This window comes from Anser cygnoides, chromosome 2 (assembly GCF_040182565.1).
Source record: "Anser cygnoides isolate HZ-2024a breed goose chromosome 2, Taihu_goose_T2T_genome, whole genome shotgun sequence".
In the NCBI taxonomy this organism is placed as follows: Eukaryota; Metazoa; Chordata; class Aves; order Anseriformes; family Anatidae; genus Anser; species Anser cygnoides.
In genome coordinates this window covers 43626078-43650206 of record NC_089874.1, presented here as the reverse complement: position 1 = coordinate 43650206, position 24129 = coordinate 43626078, and the positions used below count along the sequence as shown (strand labels likewise).

Here is a 24129-nt window from a genome sequence, read left to right as displayed (position 1 = left end):
CTTCCTCAGTAATCCAAAATATATGAGCCTTTTCTATGATATGCTGAGTCCAGGTGTTTTTGGACTGATGCCTCTTCTGCATCTCTGAGGAGCCTTGCTCATTTCACAGGGAACTTTCTTTTGTAGATTCTGTCTGTATGAATGCTGAAAAACCTTTTTTCATATTTAATAATATTTTCTCAAATGCAATGTGTGACATGTATTCTGTTTTTGTTGTGTGCTCTCGCCGCACCACCCTGACCCCATGGATAAACATTGCTTGAGAAATGAAGATTTACTGCAGCTAGTGGGTGATGTCTGGTCCTTGCTGAATTCATAGACGAGTCACCTTCCCTAACTTAAGGCGACCAGAAATCAAACTTGTGTAATTTATGCTTATTGTCTGCTCTCCTTTTGTAGTGCATGGAGAGAGACATCTGCAGAAGGTGTCACTCAGAGACAGGTATCTAAAATAGATAAGAGGATACTTGATAAAGAATGTCAGTGGAGAGCTGCTCACTACAGAGAATGCATCACTGATGCTTAGACCACACAGCTAGCTCTTAGATGACCTGAGATGGATGTGGTGAATGCTACACCATTTTAACATCAGTGAGATTGCTGGTCACAGAAATGCTACTATTACCTACTCACTGACTTCACTTTTTGTATCAAAACTCCACGGAGTATCTGAGCCTGGGCTTTGTAATTGGCAGAGATTATCATTTTCTCTTCCTTTGTGAGAATTTCTCACAAAGCAAACAGTTAGGAGGAGGAATGTGTACAAAGTGGGTCTTTTGACTCTCATTGCTTAGATTTAGACTGGAGGAACGGAACCACCTTTTATGGCCTGGTTATGCAGAAGCCCTTCAATTCATGCCATTGCTTACACAGAAGTGAAAATGTAGCTTGTGGTTCACATAATGACACAAACCCGTGGCTCCTCTATTTTAGGCATGGTCTCAGGCAACCACCTGTGTTTTGGTAGATGATGCTAAAAGCAAAATTTAGTCCACTGACCATGTAGTAAACTAAATTTCTAATGAGATAAAAACAGTGTCGGTAATCATTGATTGAAGCATTATCAGAGAGCACCAAAAACTTTATACAAATAACACTGTCTTGGTTTTGTAATTTTTCCAATAGGCTTCTTGGGGTGGCTCGGCTTTGATATCAAGGAAGCATTGCAGACTTCTTCATGGCATCCACAGGTAAGTCAGTTTTAGTTTACGGGCAAACTTACAGGGACTGAGATGGACAAACCTCCATGAGAGCTGTATTTTGTAGAATGCATATTGTCATTAATTGGAGAGATTGCTAATCTAATGGGTATGTGGAAAAATTGGAAAAACTGATTTATCTGCTTGGATTGCATTTGGGCATTTTTGCCTCTCGTACCAATGATTATAGGTGCAATTCCTATGCCCTCTCCCTTTTCTCCTTTTATGAATTTTGTAGGGCTGATTCTGTTGCTTGGAATCCCCATAAAATGCTGTTGGCTGGAATCCAGTGCTGTGCTCTTCTGGTGAAAGACAACTCTGTAAGTCCTTCTGTCTTTTTTTTTTTTTTCTGTCTCGTTTTTTTAATGCGGTAGACTGTCGTTGCTGTAATGGGGAAGTGGCGATAAGAAAACAGCTGAGTCAGTTTTACTACACTGTGGTGCAAAAGCTGTATGACACTGTTTTGAATTTCACCAAGAAATTAGTAAAGGATGACTAAGAGTAGGGCCAAACTGATCCAAGTCACTATACACATCAATGGTCAAAGTCTGAAGCTGGTACCCTTCCTAGTTTGCTTCTGTATATGATTTACATTCAGAGTTGAGTATTTTGTCACCTGGGTCTCTAGCAGTTTATACACTAAGATCATCCAAGTCCCCAGAATAGCTGCCATCCACTGGGACTGCAGCAGCACTGCATCTCTGTTTAAAGAATGCCATGTAGGCAGAGCTACTTTTTACATCACCTTGCATGGGTGTACCAAGGTGAGAAAGGAGTTGAAGTGCATGCAGCCAAAGATGCTGAGCCTTCTTTCCTCACTGTACTAATTTTTTCCTCATTACTGGGATGATTGGGACTTTCCAAAAAACATGGGTAGTGAAAAAATCTAGCAAGCAAACAACAAGGCTCTGATGTCAAGTGGCACAAAAGAGGCTTGAGTCTGCATTGTGATTGAAGTCCCTGTTTATATCTTTATGGAATTCTTCTATCTTAATAAAGGATCTAGTAAGAGGTTAATTATTTAAAGCACCATTGCAGACTCAGCCCTGCAAAAGCTGATGTCCATTATCTAGCGTCAGGGTGAGTTTTATCTTAGTTCATCAATGACTGAACATTGTGAGGATATGGAGTCCCTGAGGTTTGCATCACTGTTTTGTGGCCATGGATTGTAAATCACTTTTATAAGTCTCTGTCAAAACAGCTGATGGATTCCATTCAGCTGCTAGTGGTTAGCTGTCCGTGTAGCTAGTTACTAACTCCTGGTAGTAAGAACTAATGAGGACTGAAGAGCATAGATGCTAATCAGTGCTCCCTTGGAGCAGATCACTCCAAATCATGGGTGAGATGTGGCAGGGTAGCAAGGAGAAGTGTGCTTCCTCGTTTCCTTAGACTAGAGTCTGTGGGATTAAAGAGGATTACAGATTCCAGAACTACCTGTCCATCATTTTACCTTTATTCCAGGATGAAAAACAAGCAGAATTAAGTTATTGACTAAGGTTAATGTAGTCTCTAAATTGCAGGCTTGGGAAGAATTCAGTGCTGTGTTTGTAACTAATTGGGCCCAGTACGTAGATGTAGCCTCAGGTAATGATTAGACTACTTTTGCTGCATACTGGAAACTGCTCCGGAAGAGATAGGAAAGAAACAGAGAGGAATGAAATATTCTAGCTGCCTTGGCATTTAGAGTCACTTTACAAACACTGTTCCAACTTCAGGGCTCTCGCTCCTTCCATGGAGAGTGATGGCTGGTAGAGCAATCCTATTCCACTTGCAGATCACAGCTATGCAATGTTGTGCCAGAAATACTTGTAGAGAACAATTCTAGGAAGTTGATCAGTAATATTTTTGTGTTTTCACCTCTCATACAACCAGATCCAGTTGTACAGTGAGACATGTTCTAGAAAATAGAACACTTTTCTGCATGGGGAGGAGAGGGTGTTTTAGTCAGGGTTTAGTTCCTAGAAAACTGGCAGTTACACATTTTGTGATTGTGTCAGTGCAGACCTTATGCAAACAGAAACATGTCCAAATTTGGGTACTTTCTTTAGCTTTTTGAAAAAGGTAGAATATAAGTCTTTAAGGAAAAAAAAAAATCAAATAAATATTTATGACACTTTACTGGGAGAGCCTTGCTTTACTTTGATCCCCAGATCCTTCTCCTCTGCACAGCTTTCCAGTCACTCTGCCCCAAGCTTGTATTGCTGCATGGGGTTGCTGTGACCAAAGTGCAGGACCAGGCACTTAGCCATGTTGAACCTCATCCCATTGGCCTCTGCCCATTGATCCAACCTATCCAGGTCCCTCTGCAGGGTGAAGCCATTTGGTTTGGCATTGCCAATAGTCTTAAGACATTGCAGCTACATTTTTAGAATGAAACGGTGTATTTATCTATTATTTTTCAAATCTGTATAGGAAAATATTTAAACTGCAGGGAAATGCTGATAAAAGACAATCTTCTCGCCTTGATGAAACTAAATCGGAATGGTTTCCGAAGAAGGTAGAGACAGAAGAGAGAAATATGTGTTTGACTTGATTAGAAGGGAGAAATGTTTTCACAAAAGGGAAAGAGAGATTGGTTAATCCTCTGAAAAAGCTCAGATCAATGACAATAGCTTTTCAGTGCTTAAATCACTCAAGAAATGCACAGCTATCCCTTATTCACTGCCATGCACTGAGTAACTTTCATCACTTTTGTGATGAGAGACTTACTCAGAACATACCTATATTGCTCTGATGTGAATTGCAATGACAGTTTAAACACACAGCTAGAGGGACTGATACTCTCAAAACTTTAGTAAGTGAAGTTTTTAGTAAGTAAGTTTGTTCTTGAATGTTCTTAAAATGCTATGAATCAGTTTCAGGGTGTACATTTTCTCTTAAAACCACAGACCTGTTCCAATTTGTCCCTTCTGTAATCTGTGTAAACATGATTACTGTCACCATATACATGGGGAACTAATATTTATCACATGCGAAAGTTCTATGATTCTTCAGATCTTTAAGTGCAGCGCTAGGTTAGGTAATTAGAAATCTGTTCTAGGAAACCAACAGAATTTTAACTAATAAAGTTAAAAATAAAATCTAAAAGAATGTAGCTAATTAATTCCTAGTTTAGCACAGAGCATTATTGATTGATCACTGTAAACATACCTACAGTGTAATCTCTTCCTCATCATTAGCAGTGTCACAAAGATATCTACTTCACTAATTTCTTTCCAGAGCAGCTGCAGGAAACAAACTTGCTTTCTATTTGGGGTTAGTACTACTGAGAGCTCCTTCTCACCTCTTGAAATGAATTATGGGGATGGCCTTTTGTAATACACTGCTTTTGAGAATTTTCAAGTATGCCATTCAAAAGATCATCCTTTTTGCTTCAGATGAAACAAATCAAGAAGTCATTTGTCTTGGGAGGAAAAAGCTGTTCATGTTTTGTTAACAAAATTCAAATTCACTTAGTAATGGAAATGGAAGGAGATCAGAAGACTTGCTGTAGATAAGTCTGTTCAATGAGAAAAAAGGTGTTTTGAATTATGCACTGCAAGAAACTGCAGCTTGTCTATATTTGTTTTAGTATCAATAATTATTCATTTATTTGCCATTAATTATTACACATAACAACTATCTGTAGACTTAATCAAAACCAAAAGTTGTTTGAAACTTCATAGTGGACCAGGGCCTTTATGAAAATATGTATTTCCATTTTCTGAAACTTTAACAGCCTCAATATAAGGCAGAGCATTACCGTTAGCTTCTGATCAAAGGACGGAAACAGATAAAAGATACTGAAGGAAGAATCACAAATTTGCAAATGAGACAGTTCTAATGAAATGTTTGCAATTTTTCTGAGTTGCTGGAGCAGTTCAGTTACTGTGTGGACAGTCATCAGGATCATCTTGGGACTGATAATATTGAGTTAGAAAGCATATTTTTCTTTTTTTTTTTCTACTTCATTTCACTGGGAAAACTGAGATGACATCTTATGTTCTCAGCTTGTTTGAGTCTATTACTTTCAAGACACTAGAGATCAAGGAGTAATTGCTTTCTTGAGCAGAAAATTTATCTTGGATTTTTTCTTCTTGTTTTCCTCAGCTCCACAGCCTATCCTGCAACTTTTCCCTTTTCCTTCCCCCCTTTGTTCTCCACCTTTCTTTTTGCACTGTTCTGGAATATTTCCTTTCCCTTGCGCAACACATGATTTTCATTTCTTCTCCTGTCTGCTCTAGTGATCTGCTGGGGGACATTGCTGTACTTGCCTCTGGAGATTGACAGTAGGCAATATCTTCAACAGGATTTCTTGAGCATGTTGCGTTATTGGTAAGATGAACAGATGGAAAAGGATCATCAAAGCAGCATATTTTGTCAGCTTTGGATGCACCAGGAGAGTAGGAGAGTACTTGTGCTTTTGTTTGTTTGTTTGTTTTTCAGATGAAAGATCTTCTCAGGAATTTGAATTCAGTCAGATATTGAACTATTTGTTCTTGCTGGGTTTCACTCTAGAACATTTGTCTGACTCTTTCTGTAATAATACTGAGTTAAGATTTCTTGTGACAAACAAAAGTTATTTCTCAGATGACAGACATTGGAGGAGCTAATATCCTGTGGTGTCCACTACCATGCAGCTGTATCACATTCTGATAATGCAGAAGATAATCCCACGTTGACTGGCCCTGCTATAAACTCACTGCAGAAACATGATGCAAAACTTTAAAGTCAGTGATAAACAAAGCAATTAACTTCAATTTGGGGGTGTTGCTTTCTTTTTTGTTTGCTTTCTTTTCTTTCTCTCTCTTTTTGTTTTTTAATTTTAAATTTTATTTTTTTATTTAAAGATTGAGGTACAGAGATCTAAATAAGCATGGCACAATGTCTTGACAAATAGATTCCCTCTCCTGTTGGGCGACTGGTTAGCCAGAGAACACAAAGCTGTACAAAAGCAGTGAAAGATGGATGTGTCAGTGCTTGACTTTTCTTCAGTTTCCAGTGTCATCTTTTTGCCTTTTTTTTTTTTCCTCTGAAAAAGCTAGAAAATGTTGTGAGAATCTGAGGTGCTGCAAAAATACTAGGCCCAGCCCTGTCTTTCCAGCTAATGCTACAGTGAGCTGCAGCAGCACATTATAATTCTGAGCAGCCACTGTTCCTTTTTTCCCAAGCTGTCACACAAACTGTCCTCTCACAAGGCTGAATGTGCTGGTCCTGGGGCTAGAGAGTTCATACTGAATTTGCTGTCCTTTTTGCAAACCAGGGGTATTACAATAGGATTGACAAATCCCTGCAGAAGTAGTGGAGAAGCTTTCTTCAAGGTTGTTTTTCTCCTTTTGTGCTTTACAAATAGGTGTTCATGGTATCTTTTCTTTCCATTTTTTTTTTTGTTTTCTTTTTTAAAAGATTGACAGAGGGAATTGAAAAGGCTAGGAAAGAGGGAAACTTTATCCTGTGCATGCCAGTGGACTATTTCTCATTTTCATGTGTTCTTTGGATTACTTGTCTTGAAGTCTTTTTCTCTCTTTTACTACCAGTTCTAAAGTTACCAGCAGTGTACTATAACATCGATTAAAAACTGTACCTCTGTTGCAGGAATATCATACTTTCACTAAGAGAGATGTCAGATCCTGTCTGCCACTTCAAAGTCAAAGTTGCAGCAGATGCAGAAAAATGGCTGACGTGAAAAACATGTTCGGTTGGGTCTAAACTGAAGAAATAAATTGTTATTTGCTAGAGTAGTTTAGCATCTTTCACCATGTTGTGTGCTTCTGTTCCTTGGTCTTTGCTGTATGGAAGACTTCTGGTTCAATTGTCACTTAAATATATATTTGCAGATCTGAATCAGATGCTGTAGCCATGTTTTGAAACTCATCTGAATTTCTATTCTAGTATCACCTTACAGATTTTCTTTTCTCACCCTCTTTTAATATCCCTGACAAACCCAGAACCTGTCCTGTCTCCTGGGCCCCTTGAAGGACCACCCTCATCTCTGCTCTCGTAACTTCCTTTCTGCTTGCCCTTCTCTCTGCTTCTTATTCTTCAGCCAATGGCCAGTCCTGTGTCTCTTTTCCTCCACTGCACCTTTAAACCTTTAACAGCCTCTCTGCTTTCTATTTCCCAGCTTTGTTCTTTGCTGGAACATGCCACTGTACTCATTGATTTTTTTCTGTTTTCTCCTGGTCATTTCTGCCCAGACAATCTCTTAGAAGTTGGAGGCTGGAGATTGCTGAATAAAAATAATTTCATTAAAAAATCATAGTTAGGGTGCACTAAAGTATTTTTCTGAGGTTTGTTTTCAAATGTTAAAATTGTCAGAACTGTGAATGGAGACAAAACATGGGGTTATGTCAACCTGTTAGTGGTGTTTCCACTAAAACAGTCAGATAACACATGCTAAATCTTCAGAAGCTCTCTACTGGTAAAAGCAAAACACTTGGGTTTTCGGGCTGAAATATTCTTTACCCACAACTAACTATGCCATGTGTGAAGTCTTTTGTCAGAGGAAAGAAGAAATAGACTGAGGTGTTTGTGAACTTCCTGGGAACTTCACAGGCTGTTCTTCCAACCTACAGACTGTAGCAGTGAACACAGGCTTCCCCTTCTCCTCCTTAGTAACCACTCACATGGTCCTGTAGTAACCACTCACATAGTTTCTTGAGATTTGAGGCAGAATTGCTCTTCAACCTGCAGCTCTTCAGTGACACTATGAAGTAAATCATCAGAAAATAAAAAAAAAAAATTCTGCATGGTCAGTGCTGACTTTACTGGGTTCTTCTAGGGTTCTCAAACAACACTGTAAGCTGTGAATGGTGTCCTGCACATCCAGTTCTCTTTTACTAAATGGTTGGTACAGACAGGAAAAAAGGCTTTGGCTTCTGAAGATAAAAAGGTTTAATAATGGCTATCAGCAATCTAAGCTTCTGTTGTGTTTCTGATAGGGCCTCCTGAAGAAGTGTTACTCTGCCAAGGCTGCGTACCTGTTCCAGCAGGACAAGTTCTACGATGTCAGCTATGACACTGGTGACAAGTCCATTCAGTGCAGCAGGCGTCCGGATGCATTCAAATTCTGGCTGATGTGGAAGGCACTGGGAACCACAGGCCTCGAGGAGAGAGTGAACAGGGCACTGGCTTTGGCTAGGTACCTCCTCACAATTTTGAAGATGTCTAGTCTGTGTAATTGACTGTCTGAAAAGTTGACAGTGCTCACACTTTTATCTTGGAACAGACCAAACTCTTACTTTTTCCCCCCTTTTCTTTCTGTATAAAACAAGACAAAAACTATTAGCAATAACAATAATAACTAGTGTTATTAAATTTGCTGCAATATTTAATAGTAATTACTACTTGTAGCAATAAGCATAGATGTTGGTTAAAAAAAAAGTCTGAATTCGACTATTGATATAGTTTGTTTAACACTCATGTTATCTGAACCATATGTAGGACAGCATCTACCAGCATCCCCTCCCTCTTCTAACTCTTAAATGTATGTTCTGGTATTAATGTAAAACAGGCACCATGTGCCAGGTTCTGAGCTGTGTCTAGCAAGAAGTGAATTTTCCATTCTTGTGTCCACTTCATTCCTCATGACTGAGAAAACGCAGAAAGGCATTGTTGTGGGGAAACTCATACAAGGACACTCTGTTAATATTAGGGTGTAGTAGAGCTATACGAAGATAAAGGCAGGTTGCTCGGAGGTAATGTATGTATATTTTTTCTTCACAGGTTTGCTGAAATTCTTAATGCTTATAGTATTTTCGTTAGGGACTGAAGCATGTCTTTTTTCTGGTGTTTTTTCTCCTTTTTCAATTTTTACTGTCTTTTTGGTCTTGCAGCACATGGTTTCACAAGTGAATTCCAGAAAATTCTTGCTAGAAGGTGTTTCTAAAGTGATGATGATGTCTCAGTTTCTGGAAATAAACTTCCATACACAAGTTTTGTTTTCTAATAGAAAAGATGATCTTGAAATAAGATAATGTCCCATTAGAAACAATTCAATTGAAGTATCACGATTGTTCAGAATTTATTCAAGATAAAACTGCATTGACATCTTCACTCATTCCTGGGCTAGCTGCACGCTACTATAATGCAAATCAATAATATTTAAAAACAGTCACCCGTATCATATTGGCATTATATTTTTGATATGAACTACCAAGTTTGAAAGAACTGAATGTTTACTGAAAACTAAAGGAATGGTCTCACTTTAACAAAGTCACTTTAAAGAAAAAGTTGAAACATCTATGACATAAAACCAGAGTGGATTAGAAATGGAAAAAAAAAAAAAAGAAAGAAGCAAACCCAGAAAATCCCAAATGAGCTCTGGCCTTATTCTCTATTTCTTCAAAGCCACTCATTATTCGACAGATTATGTGTTCTTAAAATCTTCTGGTTAGATTGCACCTTGTTTTTGTTCCTGAGCATTTTACTGGTCTGTGTCTGTACAGACTATGTAATTCATTCCACTATCAGTAGGAGAATTCAGCCTTATCAAGGTCACTGGCCAAGGTCATCTAACTGAACGTAGTGATTAATGACCTTTCTGGGATCGATATTTTCTTTGAATGTTAGGATTCAGCTTCTAAGCTGAATTTGTTTCTAAGGACTGACCGGTTTTTTTTTCCTTGTTTGAAGAAGAAGATTAATTCTGTGTCATTATCTGATGAAGTGTATTCTTTACAGTAGCTGCATTGCTATCTTGAATTTGTGTGGACATGGGCACTTTGCAGCTGAGACATCAGGTTTACTGGGCACTATGCCAGGTCTCTTAACTACTCAACAGCTGTGCAGCCTTTCCCCTCTTTTGTTACAGTAGGTTTTCCTTTGATGTTGTGAAGATAGTATTTCGGTGTTCCTGAGCACAGACCTCGGTTAATTCTGGAACTGGTGATTTGGCTATACAATTTGAGAGCAAGATTTTTTTCCATGGATAGACAGAGCTGCAAAGGCTTTAGGGTAATTGCAGTCATGCATTTCTGTTGCATCAAACTTTGCTTATTGGCTATTCCATCAATTTCTTCTTGGTTTAGAGGTGAATCATGTTTTCGACATGGTAGATAGCCCTAATATATTAGATATAATTATCCACCTCTTCACTTTATGCTTCAGTATCTTTGCAGTTTTTATGCCTGATCACTCTGTTGACAACACCTACTTTTAACAGACATACATCCACGTTTGCTGCAGTTCCCCATCCCTCACTTTCTGCAAGGCTTAATCGTAGCAAATAGCACTTCTCTGTGCGCTCCAGTCCTCACTAAGACTCGAGCCCTTCTGACATTCTGCAAACGTGACATGATAATAAAACTCCTCTGTCAACTGTGGGAAGATGCACAGAGTAAATTACTCCACTGCCATCAAATGGTCCTGGCAAGATAAATCATGGGTGATGGATTTTTCTAATGGCTGCCTTCTTAGACCATTGGCAGTGTAGTTAGGAACATGATTAACGGTGTTGTGAGCTTGACCAGCATCAGATATCCTATGTCAGACAGTGGTATAAGAAAAAAGGTGCTTGTGGTAAGAGAGCAGGCTATTATGAAATGAAAATTAGCTCTAACACACTTTAAGACCTCAAAAAAATAAGTGTTCATACTTAGATCCCTTCAAAGAGTTTTTTTTTCTTTTCTTTTTTCTTTTTTTTTTTTTCTTCAGGGTTTAATTAAAAAATGGCTTGAGGGCCACTGTTTTGTGAATGGCCTGCTGATTATGATAGATGTTAGTTTTATGACACAGACAAGAATCTCCTAATCAACAGAATGGAAGCACTGAACTTGTTTTTGCTTAAATTCACCTATAGAAACAGGTTCCCTCCCCAGTTACATCTATCCTCCTGCATGCCTTTCAGTATGCCTTGCTTTCAACCTAAACAGTAGCCTGGGAATTAACAGCCAGGTAACAAACAGCAACACACAGTAGGATTTAAATGATCATGGCAGACAAGATCCAGATCCTTGACTTATTGCAGTAAAGAGGAACACCTCAGCAGTGCGCAGTTTGGTGCAACTCATAGGGCTGTGCTGTTGGGAACTGGCACTTCATCACAGCAATCATTTTACGGGGACGTGTGCTAAGAGGTAATGAGTCACATGCACAATACTTGTTAATGATAAACAACATGGCAACTCCCCATGCTCTGTTTTGAAAAAATTAGACCATCTAGGGTATTGTTTACTGCCTCCCTAGCCAACCAGTTTCTGCAGCATGTCTGCTGAATCTCAGGCTTTGTGGATACAGCTGTGCTAGTGGTGTCCCTGTGAAGGCAGATTTCAGGCATGTGAATAGGACCAAGGGGGGTTATTCTAACAGTATATTTCTTCCTCTAGGAGTGAATAAAAGAATTATTTGTGTGATGACCAATAAGGCAGCTGCAGGCAGGAAAGTGCTAAATTAATGAAACAAAAGAGCATATTTATACAAAATCTGTAGTTTAACTGCCTCTGTTTTATTACTGTTAGACAGCAATACCTTTGTGTAGAAGACTAAAATTCTGTTGACATGGGAATGCTGTATGAGTTTGAGGTAATTTCTTTGGAGTTTTCATTGGGAAGGCTTTGAGAGGGCAAGTAATGAGAAGAGCCATAGCTATGACAAACTGTCCTCTTTGCTTCAAAATTCTGGAGTGACATCTGCTAGTGGCAAAGTTGAGGTCATGTTTTAAATAATTTATATAAATTGGTGCTGTTTGGATCCAAAGTTTGGATTCAAATCCATCTTCCTATTGAAGGCTTTTTTTTTTTTCTTTTTTTCTCCATATTGACAGGTGAATGATAAAAGAAATATTTATTTTAGTGCATTGTTAGCATAGGATGCCCAGGGATTATTGTGCATCAGCAGAGGTTCACTGAAGGGAAATGTGCACTGTTTTGTAAAATATGGGACAAGGACAGTAGCAGGAAAACTGATGGTCTTTTGAAGTACGTGGAAACTTAAGTTCTGGGCCAAATTGTAGGATCCTGGTGACAATGGTAATAGTGTAAGAAATGTCAGGGTGACCATGAAATAAGATGGCAGCACAGCATCAGAACTTGAGGAAAAGAGATTGAGGCATTAATTTGTAGAGAACAACATCAATAGAAATTTGCATCAGGAAAGTTCACAGCCTGATGTAAATAGGATCAATTTGTGCCATGTGGCTCCACTGAAAATCTGTGCCTGAGGACAGAATTTGGCTTCTTCTCAGTACTCCTTGGCTGGCTGTAGCCTTCATTTGTTTCCAGGAGCTGATAGCTACTGTATTTTCACAACAGGTGGAAATGAGGTTTAACTGTGTGGTTTCTTCAAGTGGGGTGGGGAAATAAAATATTAAAAAAAAAATGTTTAAGTGTTCAAGGCCTATTTTGTTGTTGCTTCTAAGTATTGTATTGTTCAATGTTATAAAACCCTGTGTTTTTAATTACAGATATCTAGTGGAGGAAATTAAGAAAAGAGAGGGATTTCAGCTTCTTCTGGAGGTAAGTGAAAATGGAATTTAACTTTTTTTTTTCTTTCTGTTGTTTGGCTTTTTTCTTTTTAGCCAAATGCCATTTTGTATTTGAAGTGTATAACTTAATAAGTTGTGATGCACAGATGTGCTTGAACACATAGTATGTTCTGTATTCCCTACCACCAGTCTACCCATTTTCATAGCTTCTGGGCCTGTATTGCCTTAGGGTGTATAAATGGAGCATTTTCCTGTGAAAGAGAAGAGTCTGATTGCAAAAAGGCAGTGCCTGCCAGACTTACAGATAAGACTGAGTGCTGAAAGAAGAATCAGAATACCTTGATCCTAAAACGAACTTTTCATCATTCAAGTCCATGTTTTTTCCTTAATTCTATTTCTATATCCATCTTCCTAAAAACTACCAAAAAGTTGTGGTTTTCATCCATCTTTGCTAAACCTGTCAGCTTATTCTCTTATGATGGTCTTGCTTAGGAGAGTGTGAGCAGGGCTAAAGATCTCAATTTTTGCTCCTATCCCCAGCAATCTTTGGTAAGTGAGGTTAATATCTCGGGAGGCATTGAAAAGATCTGTCGTTTTTAGAACGTGTAAGTGTGTGAAAGATAGCTGGGTGAGTACCACAGGGGGGAAGAGAGCACATGGAGAACAACAAATGTAATGATGCAGATTTGGTTTACATTTATTGATCCAATAAGCATACCAGGTTAGGCTGGAATTAATATGAAATTTAAAAACTCTTTTATACCACTTGTAAAACTTTTCTGTTTACCTTTGAAACCTGCTAATTTGAAAGTGGGTACTGGGAAACTTTACATGAAGAGTGCTGGGTAGCAGCATATGATGGGCTTCCTAAAGTGGCAAGTTCATTAAAAAGATAACCCTTCTCTATCGTGTAGAGCTTAGCATAGAGTGTAGATCCACCGTAGGTGTGAAAGATGTCGGTGAGAGCAGAGACTGTTGTTTGGTTCCTGCAGGAAAAGGGCACTTGGACTGAGAATAGGATTGGAAGGAGCGCTATAGTATGAGCTATGAGAAGGATGTTGAGCAAGGGTTAAAAAAAAATTTCAGGAGCACAGGAGGACAAGCAGTGAGAATTTAAAGAAAGACTGCTGGTAGGCAGCTAGGCCCCGTTAAATGAGTCCTTTATGAAAGGAAGTTGGACTTCGGACAAGAAGCTTGGAAGATGATCCTCAGATACATGCAGTGAAAGTCCTGTAATGAGAACTACTCTACAGCCTAGAAATGCCACTTGTGCGTGTGTCGTCTTGAACTCTGTGGTATAATTGCTTACCTGCTTGGATGAGAGCTGTGAGAAGATGACAAGTAATAGCGAAGCGTGGCTGGGGGTAGTTATTTCTTTCTAGGATGAATGGTATTTTCAGAGGGGGATGAAGTTATCTGATGTGTGAAAGGAAACTGAGACAATCAAGGAGGCAATATAGGCAGTGGCAATATGATAATATACGCCATCTGCTTAGTCCTGCCATCTGATTTTAAACAGCTTTAAAATAAACCCTCCAACAGTCAACTAGTGCTTGCATTCATGAGGAAATCGCTGCCTTTTCAGGGTCCATGTTTGTGTGTACTCAATGCATGCTCTTTGGGGAAAGAAATGGGACTTTAAGCACTGAGCTTTATTTCATTCAATGACAGCAGGTGGCAGGTTTGCAGTTCTGTTCCAGCTGACAACGATATTCTCCTTGATGATTAAATTGTATTTAATGCATTCTTTGAAGTGAGGCGGAAAATGATATGAGCAGTTCTCAGTGCCCTTTCATGAAAGAACGTGTCTCAGCTGGTGGGCTCTCCTCATTCAGGAACTGCCTCAATTGGAAGAGCAGCCGCATTCACAGTGGGGCAAAGAGATGGTGTGACCCAGCTATCAAGCTGCCTTTTAACTTCTTTTTTTTTTGTTCAGCCATACTAATGAGGACGGTGTGTGTGTTGGGGGGGGGGGGGGGGGCGTGTTAGTTTATAATCTGTGTTGTAATTTAGACCCCACGTAAATATACTGCATTGAAAACAAGGTAGGTCAATATTAACTGAGTGTTGTTATGGGTAGTATTGGGTGGGACTGGAAAACACATCTATTCATCATGCTATTGCTATCTGTACAGGTAAAAAATAAAATATAATTTATTCCAAATTAGCAGGAAATGTAGGTGGATCCTGGGTTGGTCTGCTGGAACATTTTCTCAATCATGTACAAAATAGAAACTTCATAAAACAAAATGCTTTATTTTATAATGCATGATGAACATCCATTCTTCTTGTCAGGAGGCTTGCAGCTAACTCTCCACTGAGTTTAAAGGCAAAATTGCTCAGGAGGGAAGCAGAGATGTGGAGTCTTTGCTCAAAAAGCCTGCTTAGATATTGGACAAGATATTTTCAGGCATGTATCATACAAAGCATCCTGAGATTCTTATAAAACGTGAGATCTGAGAAGGCCAGCACTAACTCCAGAACTACATAGTGGGCTATATGATATAAAAGGAGAGTAGTCATTCAGTAGAAAAAATGACTAGGTGTGCAAATGTTAAATAGTACCAAAAATAATGAGTTTGTATGTTTTGTGTAAAATGCATCACAGGAAATTTCCATTTTGAAAAGAATATTAAAAAGAAAATGTATTTTTCTCTTTAAACTTCCTTCAGTTTTGAATCTGTGTTAGCTCTCTATGCCTCTCTTACACTTTTTTTTTTTTTTTTTTTCCAAACCAAATTTTTTATTAACCAAAGCAAAAGAAGAAATAAAGAAGGAACCCCAGCAGGCTTCCTTTTTTTCTGGCAGGAGGGAGACAAGTGGACAATGTTAAAACTATTTCTTGTTTCAGAAAAGGGAAACAAAATGTGCGTTGGAGAAGGAAGTCTTGATTAAAAAGGTGTAAACTCCTTCTGCCCCCCCGATCCCCCAAATAAAGCACAACTTGTTGATGAGCTGCAATATATATCCCTCTCTCATTTGTTATATTTCATAAGCAATCACTTGTTTTCTCGTTTAGCCGGAGTATGCAAATATTTGCTTTTGGTACATTCCACCGAGTTTAAGAAAAATGGAGGACGGACCTGAATTTTGGCAGAAGCTACACGAGGTGAGTGTCACATGAACGGTGTTATCTGTAGCTTACTGATGTATCTATATACGAATGTGAAATAGCCCCTGGCTTTTCCAGACATTAACCCATCAGTGGAATGGTGATTTAATCCTCAAATAGATGTTACTAGGATTTTTAAGTGTGTTCTCTATTTAGACAAAGCAATTTTTTTTTTCTAAACGCAAAAAGATGCAGACATTTCCAAGTATTCAGCTTACTATCAAAGCTGTTACCAGATGGCAGAACTGAGAGAAGATGAACAGTCTTGTCTGCATCTCTTGTCTAGACAGAGTATTCATTACCTATTTCAGACACTTAACATTGTCCTTGGAACTTGTCTGGCATTACTGTAGAAAAGGCAGGTGAGGAAGTGCTTAAGAATACATTTCTGATGTTAAACAACCTATAAATGAAAACAGAAATACAATCGGAAAAACTTCAGTGATGAGATTTTGGTAACTCTGCCATTCATAAACATCTTGAAAAAAGTAGCCGTGAAATTTTGAAGTAACTAACTGGGAATCAGTTGTTAAGAATTAATTAGGAAACAATAGACACTGGTATTAATAAAGCTAATTGCTCGCTCCTCCCTGTAGCAACTTCAATATTCTGCATTTATTTTTTTCCCTAGAATTTCTTACTAGAAATTTAAACTAGAACATAGATGTGTATACCATAGACAGATAAACATGCATACTTCCTATAGAGGCTGCTTTTCTTCCAGCAGCTTTTCCTTCACAGGAATTGCTTTCAATTTATAGTGGATGCTGTTGTCTTTTTGGGGTAAGGTCTTCCTTAAACCTGTCTGTGTTGTTTTGGAAAGTATATTTAGCCCTTGCAGTACAAAGTTATACATAACCACAGTGTACATTCACCATATTTTCACAAAACATGAATGGATTGTGATCCTTTTGTATGAGGCTTGCCTTCCTCTTGTTAAAGTGGAAGGCATACATATACATAGCTCCTGTACCCATGGAGGACTGAGGATTGGAAAAGGTTGCAATGGGAAGGCATAGAAGAAATAATGCTGCACCTACCACCTTTGATTTATGTATACAAGTGAGAGGACTGAGGAGGGAATGGGTAAAGCACAATGAATGTCTTTGAACACATACATTGTGTGTGAGTGAGTGGATTTTTGAGTTCCTGGTTCCTTGCTGGTGCTTCCAGTCAGAGGGTGGGGAATAGATGCCTAGCTTTATTGTATGTACTGATACCGACAGATTCCTAGCAGGTGTTTTGTGAGGGAGAGCTTGTGTGCAGATTCTCCCAAGAACTGAGCACCACTGCAGACCTCAAACATTCTTTTCATTGGCAATGTGATATATTCTTGATTCTTAGTGCCTCTGATGAAGCACTAAGAAAACCAAAATCCTAAATTATAACCTATTTCTCTCTCCCTCCTCAAACTACCGCACAAAAACAAACAAACAAAAATAAAACAAATGAACAAAACCCAGTCAACCAAAACAAAACAGACCAGAACTCCTTAGCAAAGCGAGACACTGAATGGCATAAATTTCTCTCCCAGGATGATGAGAGGGGAAGAGAGGAAATAAATGAAGAGTGCTAGTTGCATTGATTTAGGCACTGCTAGGAATTTGTTGGACATCACAGAACTGAGCTTGTTACAGAACTAGAGGATGTTTTCTCACCTCCCTGATACTTGGCAGAGACAGGTCTGGTGTTGCTTTGATTTTTGGATGCTAGGGTCCAGTTTGGGGCACAACGTGCATCAGTGAGCAGAGAAGATGACAGCACTGGGTCACACAAAATAAAGCTGACTTGACTTTTCTAGCTAATGTCAATTTATTCTGTAAGATTGCTGTTGCAAACACCATAGTCATTATATTAATATTACATTAATCGGTACAGATACATAGGCATGAAGGAATGCACCCTTACTAGCAATGTGTAAGTGATTAGAAGATGCAGCCTGGAGATACTTTTGCATCGTGCCATCAGCAGGCAGATGAGGTTGTGTACAGTTTCCTGACTGCAAGTGCTTCCTGAATCTTCCCACTTTCACAAAAAATAGCATTAAAATGCTTTAGTTCGCAACCTTTCTTTCCACACAACATTTTAACATCACAATTTTTGTTTATCCAGAAATCAATCTTCCTTTTTGTTGACCTGTATATCTGACAATAATTAAGGAAACGTATGTCTTAAAACTCCCTTGAGCAAGTGATTGATTTTATTAAACTGCTTGTTCAACAATATTTTTTAGAATAACATGCTGTCACCTAAGGTTAGTTATGTGAGCTTTAGTGCTGGTGTAAGTTGATAAGCCAATATCCCTGATCTTGAGTCCTCAGCTTTCTGAAGAATTTGCACAGTCCTATGCAAAGTAACCACAAAGGTTTTCTGCTGTCCTGGCTCTTCTCCAGATTTCATGGCCCACTTTATGTGGAAATGTCAGGGCTGACTGGATGACTGGATCACAGTGTGACACCTGATTCTAATGTCAAGTCTTTTAGCTGTCCTACATAGACTGTGTCTATCTGAAGGTGATTTTTTGTTTTTGGTAGGTTTTTTCTTTGTCTTAAATGAGGGGGCCTTGGACTTTAGGTCTGCCCTCTTCAGAGTCTCCATCATGTAAAATGGAAAGGTGGTGGGCAAGAGTGGCATGGATGATTTGCAACAGCCACGAGCTGATCATGTCAGTCACCACCTAAACACTTGAGAGTACGAGAAGCAATATGGTGTTAGGAAAGTAACAACCAGTACAAATGGTACATTATCCTGTTACGCAATGAAATAGGGAATTCTGTGCACACCCGTGGTCTTACAGCATTTTCATCACTTGGAATTACAGCAGGAGTTAGCAGTACAGTGAAGCTGGTTCTTTTTTACAGTACACGAAGGCACTGGATGCAGGTGGGTGGTCCAAGGTAGTTCATACCCTGAATATTTTGCAGTACTCAGTATGTAGCTCGATGTAACCCTTGCAATGCAAAGTGGCTTTCAATGTCATTGTTTAAGTGAAGAGGGATTTCTTCTTGTAGAAACCATATGAATGACACTCTGTGGTAATTGGGGAGCTACTGTTCAATTCAACTAGACATTTGTAAGTGTGGTTGTTTTGTCGTTGCAAAATCGAGGCAGTTACTGCTGACCTGGAACGACATAAATTCATGGGATGAAGGAGCCAGACTTGGAATTGCTTTGTTAGTGCTCTATGTGCCCCCTAGTGGTGTTTTTTGCTCCTTTCTCCTTTATGAAACGCGGTGAGATTATTTTGTTTACTGCTAGGGTCAATGAACGTGTCACTTAGTCGCAGTGAGATAAGCATGACTGGAAATTACAAACCAGAAGTGGAAGTGAGAGAAGTAAAAATTTTCAGCAAAGACAATTCCAATACTCATGTTTTATCCATAATTGCAAGTACCTTTGCATATTCCTACTTGTAACAATTTTCTCTTCAAAAATTCAAAGGTTCAGAAATTCATCTCATGCTGGAATGTCTCCAGGTGATGCAGAACCAGCTGATCGTTAGTAATACTGTCTCTGAAAGGCTTTCTGGAGGCATGGGGTGTGCTAGGGCACAAGGAAGAGTTTGGAGGGATAAGTCTGGAACTATTACCATCCTATTGCTAACCCAGCCAGCCAGCCGTGCCTTACATGTTCTGGATCAACTTGTAGTCTGCTCAGACTCATTGTGGTCTAGAGGATTAAGAAGGAGATGCATAAGTAGCTCTCTTTAACAGAGCCCTCTTCTACTGAGTCTACTGGAGCCTGGCCTTGCCAAAAAGTCTGGAACATAAAAGTAGGTAGACTGCTGCATGTTGAATATTGCTCAGTAAAGAAGGCGAGCGGTACTTATTGCAAAGTATTGAAGTTCTCAAAATGGGGGTTAAAAAACTTTCAGTAGGTTCCTGGTCCATCTTTTACACTTTACTAAACTTTACCTGCTCTGTAGTTCTAAACAACATATATTGGAATATTGGTTTTCCAATGGTTCAGGAAAGCTTTTGTACATTGTTGTTAATTTCAATTACTGAAAATTATAGCATCTCAGTCTTGTTTTTTTTTATTTTTTTATTTTTTTGCCCTTTTGTGGATTTTTGGCCAAAGAATGCAAAACTTATTGGTAATGTTAGAAGACTCAGGATACAATTTCATAATAAAACCTCTATAGCTTGGAACATCATTTTGGCCCCTCCCCTCTCCCACTTAGTAAAAGGTAATGTTATCCCTACCTTTCCCCCCACTTAAGAATATGATGTCTGCTAACTGAAGTTATATTTGTAAAATAGCCTGTCATGCTGACTGGTGTTTTGATACATTTATGTAATGAGAGGTTTCATATCAAAGCAGTAATATAAGGAGGTTGAAGTGATGTTGCCTTGGCAACCTCTGAATCTTGTGGTCTTTGTGGTATAAATCAAACACTAATCAAGGACCTGATTCAATATTCTCTATATATTCAAAATATCTATTGACTATGGTAATAGGTTTGAATGGGAAGGGAAAACAGCACCTTCAACAAATTGCATTAATAAAGTTTGCCCTCTATATATTGAAACAACTAGAGAAAAATGGCATAGATTATAACCATGGCATTAAATGCAGGGGGCCCAGTTTGATGCACAAGAAAGGTTCCTAAAATGTCACTGCAGCTATATTTCCACTTACAATTTGTATGCAAGATGTTGTCAGTAAAATGCCTGGCATCCTTGCATACAATACTTTGAGTTATTCTTACATTTGAACAACAAAGTACTTAAATATTTTAATGTGTGTGATAAAAGTGTAGTATTTGAAACCTGTTGCTATGAATTATTCTCACATGAGTAATTTTTATGGTAACAAGTATCCTTACTGACTCTAGCTTCTAGCTCTCTTTGACACAAGTTTCTTTGGAGAGCCGCTTCAAATGACAGGGAAATCAATGGTAAAATTTACACAGAAGTATATGGGAGTTAAATTGGCTAAATCATTGTGACTGACAGCTCTGGAGATGTTTATCAGTCATTTGTGAACACTGTATGCTGATCTAATTGTTTCTGATCCCTTGTGTTTTCTTGTTGCATTGAACTAATGTAGTCATATAGAAATGATGCATTTGGACAAGAATAGAGAGAAAAAGAATGGGTCAAGGTTTTTTTTTCTTTTTTTTTTTTTTTTCAAACATATGTTAAGGGATGGTACCATGACTTTTTTGCCTTCTCTCAAAGCCACCCACAAATCTGTTGTGGACTTCAAGAAAAAAGACTCTACAAGTAGAAGAGATTGCTTTGGCAGGTTTAAAGGTCTAAAAAGAAATACCCTCCAGAGGGTTGGATGATCATTTCAAAGAAGCAGATGGGGGTCTTCCAGAGAGGTTGTCTGAGGAATCTCAGTAAGGGAAATCCTCATAGTCAAAAATTCCAGCTTCATCCTCTGTGACTTGAGGCAGATACTCAACGAGGAGGTGGCACAGCTTCCCTCCAACTTCAACACAGAGAAGGGGAAGTCCCAGATCATGGCTTAAGCAACCTAAAGTCAAATCCACCCTTTGGAAAGAGTTCTCTCTCTTCATTATTCAAAAGAGGAAATTTGTTATTCGAGAGAGGAAATGCGGGGATCCCAGAATGGATGCCTTAGTTCATAGACACAAATAAGAAGAATGCAGTACTAAGTCGTGAGTATGTGGTATGCTGTTTTAGGCCTCCATTTCACCAGCTCTTGAAGAGAAGAGCTGCAAAATTTCCTGATTCAATAGGCCCAGCTGAATTCTCTATTTTATGTTCAGGGGAGGCAGAACGGCAGCATTCTTGGAGAGGTGAGAGCAGGAGTCCCAACTGAGTCAGGGCTGCAGGCAAGGACCTCAGGGAGAGAGGTGCAGTAAGCCCTGAAACCACAAATTGAGTAATACAGTAATAAGCAGGACTTATATTTTAGTATGACTATTTCTCAGGAGAGAATGGTGCTCAGAAAATCAATAATAAAATGTCACTTGTTAAAGTAACAACATCTCTTATTTTGCAACTAATCGTACATAATATACAGTAGTAGAAGAATAAAATCTTTGTAGTTTAGCTGCATATAAATTATTGTTATTGTTAAGCAGAGAGATTTAGGCTCTGATAAATGAGAAGAAACAATACAATGGACTGAAATAGTACAGGCAAATTATAGCACTATATTAGTACCTTGTTAATGAGGGATTTGCACACTTCCCTTTTCATATATATTTTCTGCAGTTTTATATAACTCAGCAGTACAAGAGTATTTGCAGCTGTTAATTAAAAAAGAGATTTAGCATGACTTTGTTTTAAGTGTCTCATCTGTAGATATGAATTGCAAGAACATAAAAATCATATACCTTTAAAAAAATAATTAATTCAAAATATAATACTTTGTTTTCTGACTGGCAATCTGCACATACCTGGAGTTTATGGCTTTGCTCTATGTTATATTTATTCATGCTTGAGTACTGAAGTAGTAGCACTAGACTAAGGGGCCAGATTCACTGCTAAAGTCTCTTATCTGTAGAATTAGGGATCAATGCTTTTAAAATTAACAGTGCCCATCTTGTGTTAGACCTGGATGCTTGCAGCACTCCAGTATGTACATTACTTTGGTGGAATTGTACACCTGCTTAACTTTCAGCCTGTATGCAATGGTTTGTGAGACTGTTGACCAGCTCTCAAACTTGCTCTTCGTGGTGTTGGCTGGCATATCAAAATGTGTGTATGGGAAATAGAAAGAAGGTATATTTGTATGAATGCATTGTATCCTACAGTAGAGGTAATAAGACAAGGCAAAGATGTGAATTGCTTCCAGCCTGTGCTTTCTACAGTAGTCCTAAGTGGTATTTTAGTAATTCATGATATGGCATTTGTAGAGAGTTCTGTTATAGCTTTCTGCATTGCCCCTCTTCCTGACTGTTTTTTCAGGAATGGGTAGTACCAGTTTGGCTCTAGTTAAAAGCAGTCTTGCTCCTGCAGAAATCTTTACCTTTTTTTTTTTTTTTTTTAAGGTCAGAGAAACTGTTTTCATTGATATAAATAGGCAAGAATCAATATCAGTAAAAGAGTTGATAACTACCTTCCAATTCATTTCAGCCATCCAATTTCTGTCCTTTGGATAGTTGGCTATTTCTTTTCTATCCCCTCAGTCCCTTCCTAGACTTGTAATATCAGGTTATAGCTGGAACTGATGATATTTACATTCTATCCAGCAACAATAACATATCTGGCAACAAAGCATTTCTACTGTAAGAAGACTGTTACACATCTTCTAAAACTACCCCTCGGTTCTCAGAACAAAGAAAAGAAACCCAAATGGCTTTGCTGCTGTACTGTTTACCAGATGAGAGTTCAGGGTAACTTTTGTCAGAGACTTAACGTTGAGCTGTGCATGTTCAAGGCCCACTGGGGACTGAAGTCTATTGATCCCTAGTGCTCAGCCTACGAAAACGATTGAAGCTGTGGGGAGGGAGTCTGCTGCAGCTCCATCTGTTGCATTCAGGCTGAACAAGGATTTCCTCTTCCCCAAGCCACCTGCAGAGCAAGATTGCTCAGATCTCCAGAGGTGAAGTAGATTTCACACTCGTCGTTTTCTTGCTTGAAATTCTTTAAAGGATAATGGAGGGTCCGATCATTTCTCTGTGTGATAATACACATAATGACATGAAATGAAGCAGGGCTGGGGGGGGGGGGGGGGGGGGGGGGATAGACAAAGTGGAGAAAAATATTGTGAGGAAATAAAATCGTGAGACTGACAGATTCAAAGCAAAGGACCAAATCTTTCAAGGAGATCAATGCAGGATGTATTTTGATTGCAGTATGTAAGGCTGTGTAGCTAACTCAGACGCTAGGAGCAGTATAGCCGTGTAAGTATGGTGCCTACTTCAGGTTAAAAACTATCTCACTAGGAGTAGTTAGCTAACAGGACTGTTCTTTCAGGACCCAAGCAAATCACCCCACCTATAGTGGGGCATGTTTTGTGTAGATGTACTCCCTTCTTACAAAGGAACCACAAGTTCAACTTGTCCACTGTGCTAATTTTGCACAGTCTTACTAAAACCTAGAGGTCTTCTAGCTTTCAGTTCAGATACAGAAAACAAACAAGTAGATTTCAAACACCTGCATTGTTAAAAGCTTTGCATACAATAAATCTTTCTGTTTACATATAGAAAACATCTAAAGAGTCTCATTTTCAAACTGAGATCACAGAAGCAAAGGGCAAGGGGATTCACTGGGACTGCATTCCCCACTTCAGTTGATTGCCAGATTCAATGGGTAGAATGGTGCTAAAGCAGTGTACACTCTTCTTGCTATTTCTGTGTGAAACAGTAGTATTAAATACAGTAATATTTAATTTATATCACTTTCAAATAGGTACCACATGGAGTAGTGGAAATCTTGCAGCCTTTGTTAGAAGTCTCGCTGATTACAGAATGGACAGGATTGGAAAACTAAACT

General features: G+C 38.8%; 1 protein-coding gene across 3 annotated transcripts in view; it reads left to right on the top strand.

The window, feature by feature from the left end:
* The window catches only part of GADL1 (glutamate decarboxylase like 1), an 84386-nt gene that overhangs the window by 31709 nt on the left and 28548 nt on the right, over nucleotides 1-24129 (top strand). For all 3 annotated transcript variants that reach the window (XM_013192749.3, XM_048076056.2, XM_066991943.1), the window contains exons 10-14: nucleotides 1126-1190; nucleotides 1438-1519; nucleotides 8120-8319; nucleotides 12580-12631; nucleotides 15620-15709. In XM_013192749.3, the coding sequence (XP_013048203.2) occupies nucleotides 1126-1190; nucleotides 1438-1519; nucleotides 8120-8319; nucleotides 12580-12631; nucleotides 15620-15709 (489 nt within the window). The remainder of the gene's footprint in view (nucleotides 1-1125; nucleotides 1191-1437; nucleotides 1520-8119; nucleotides 8320-12579; nucleotides 12632-15619; nucleotides 15710-24129) is intronic.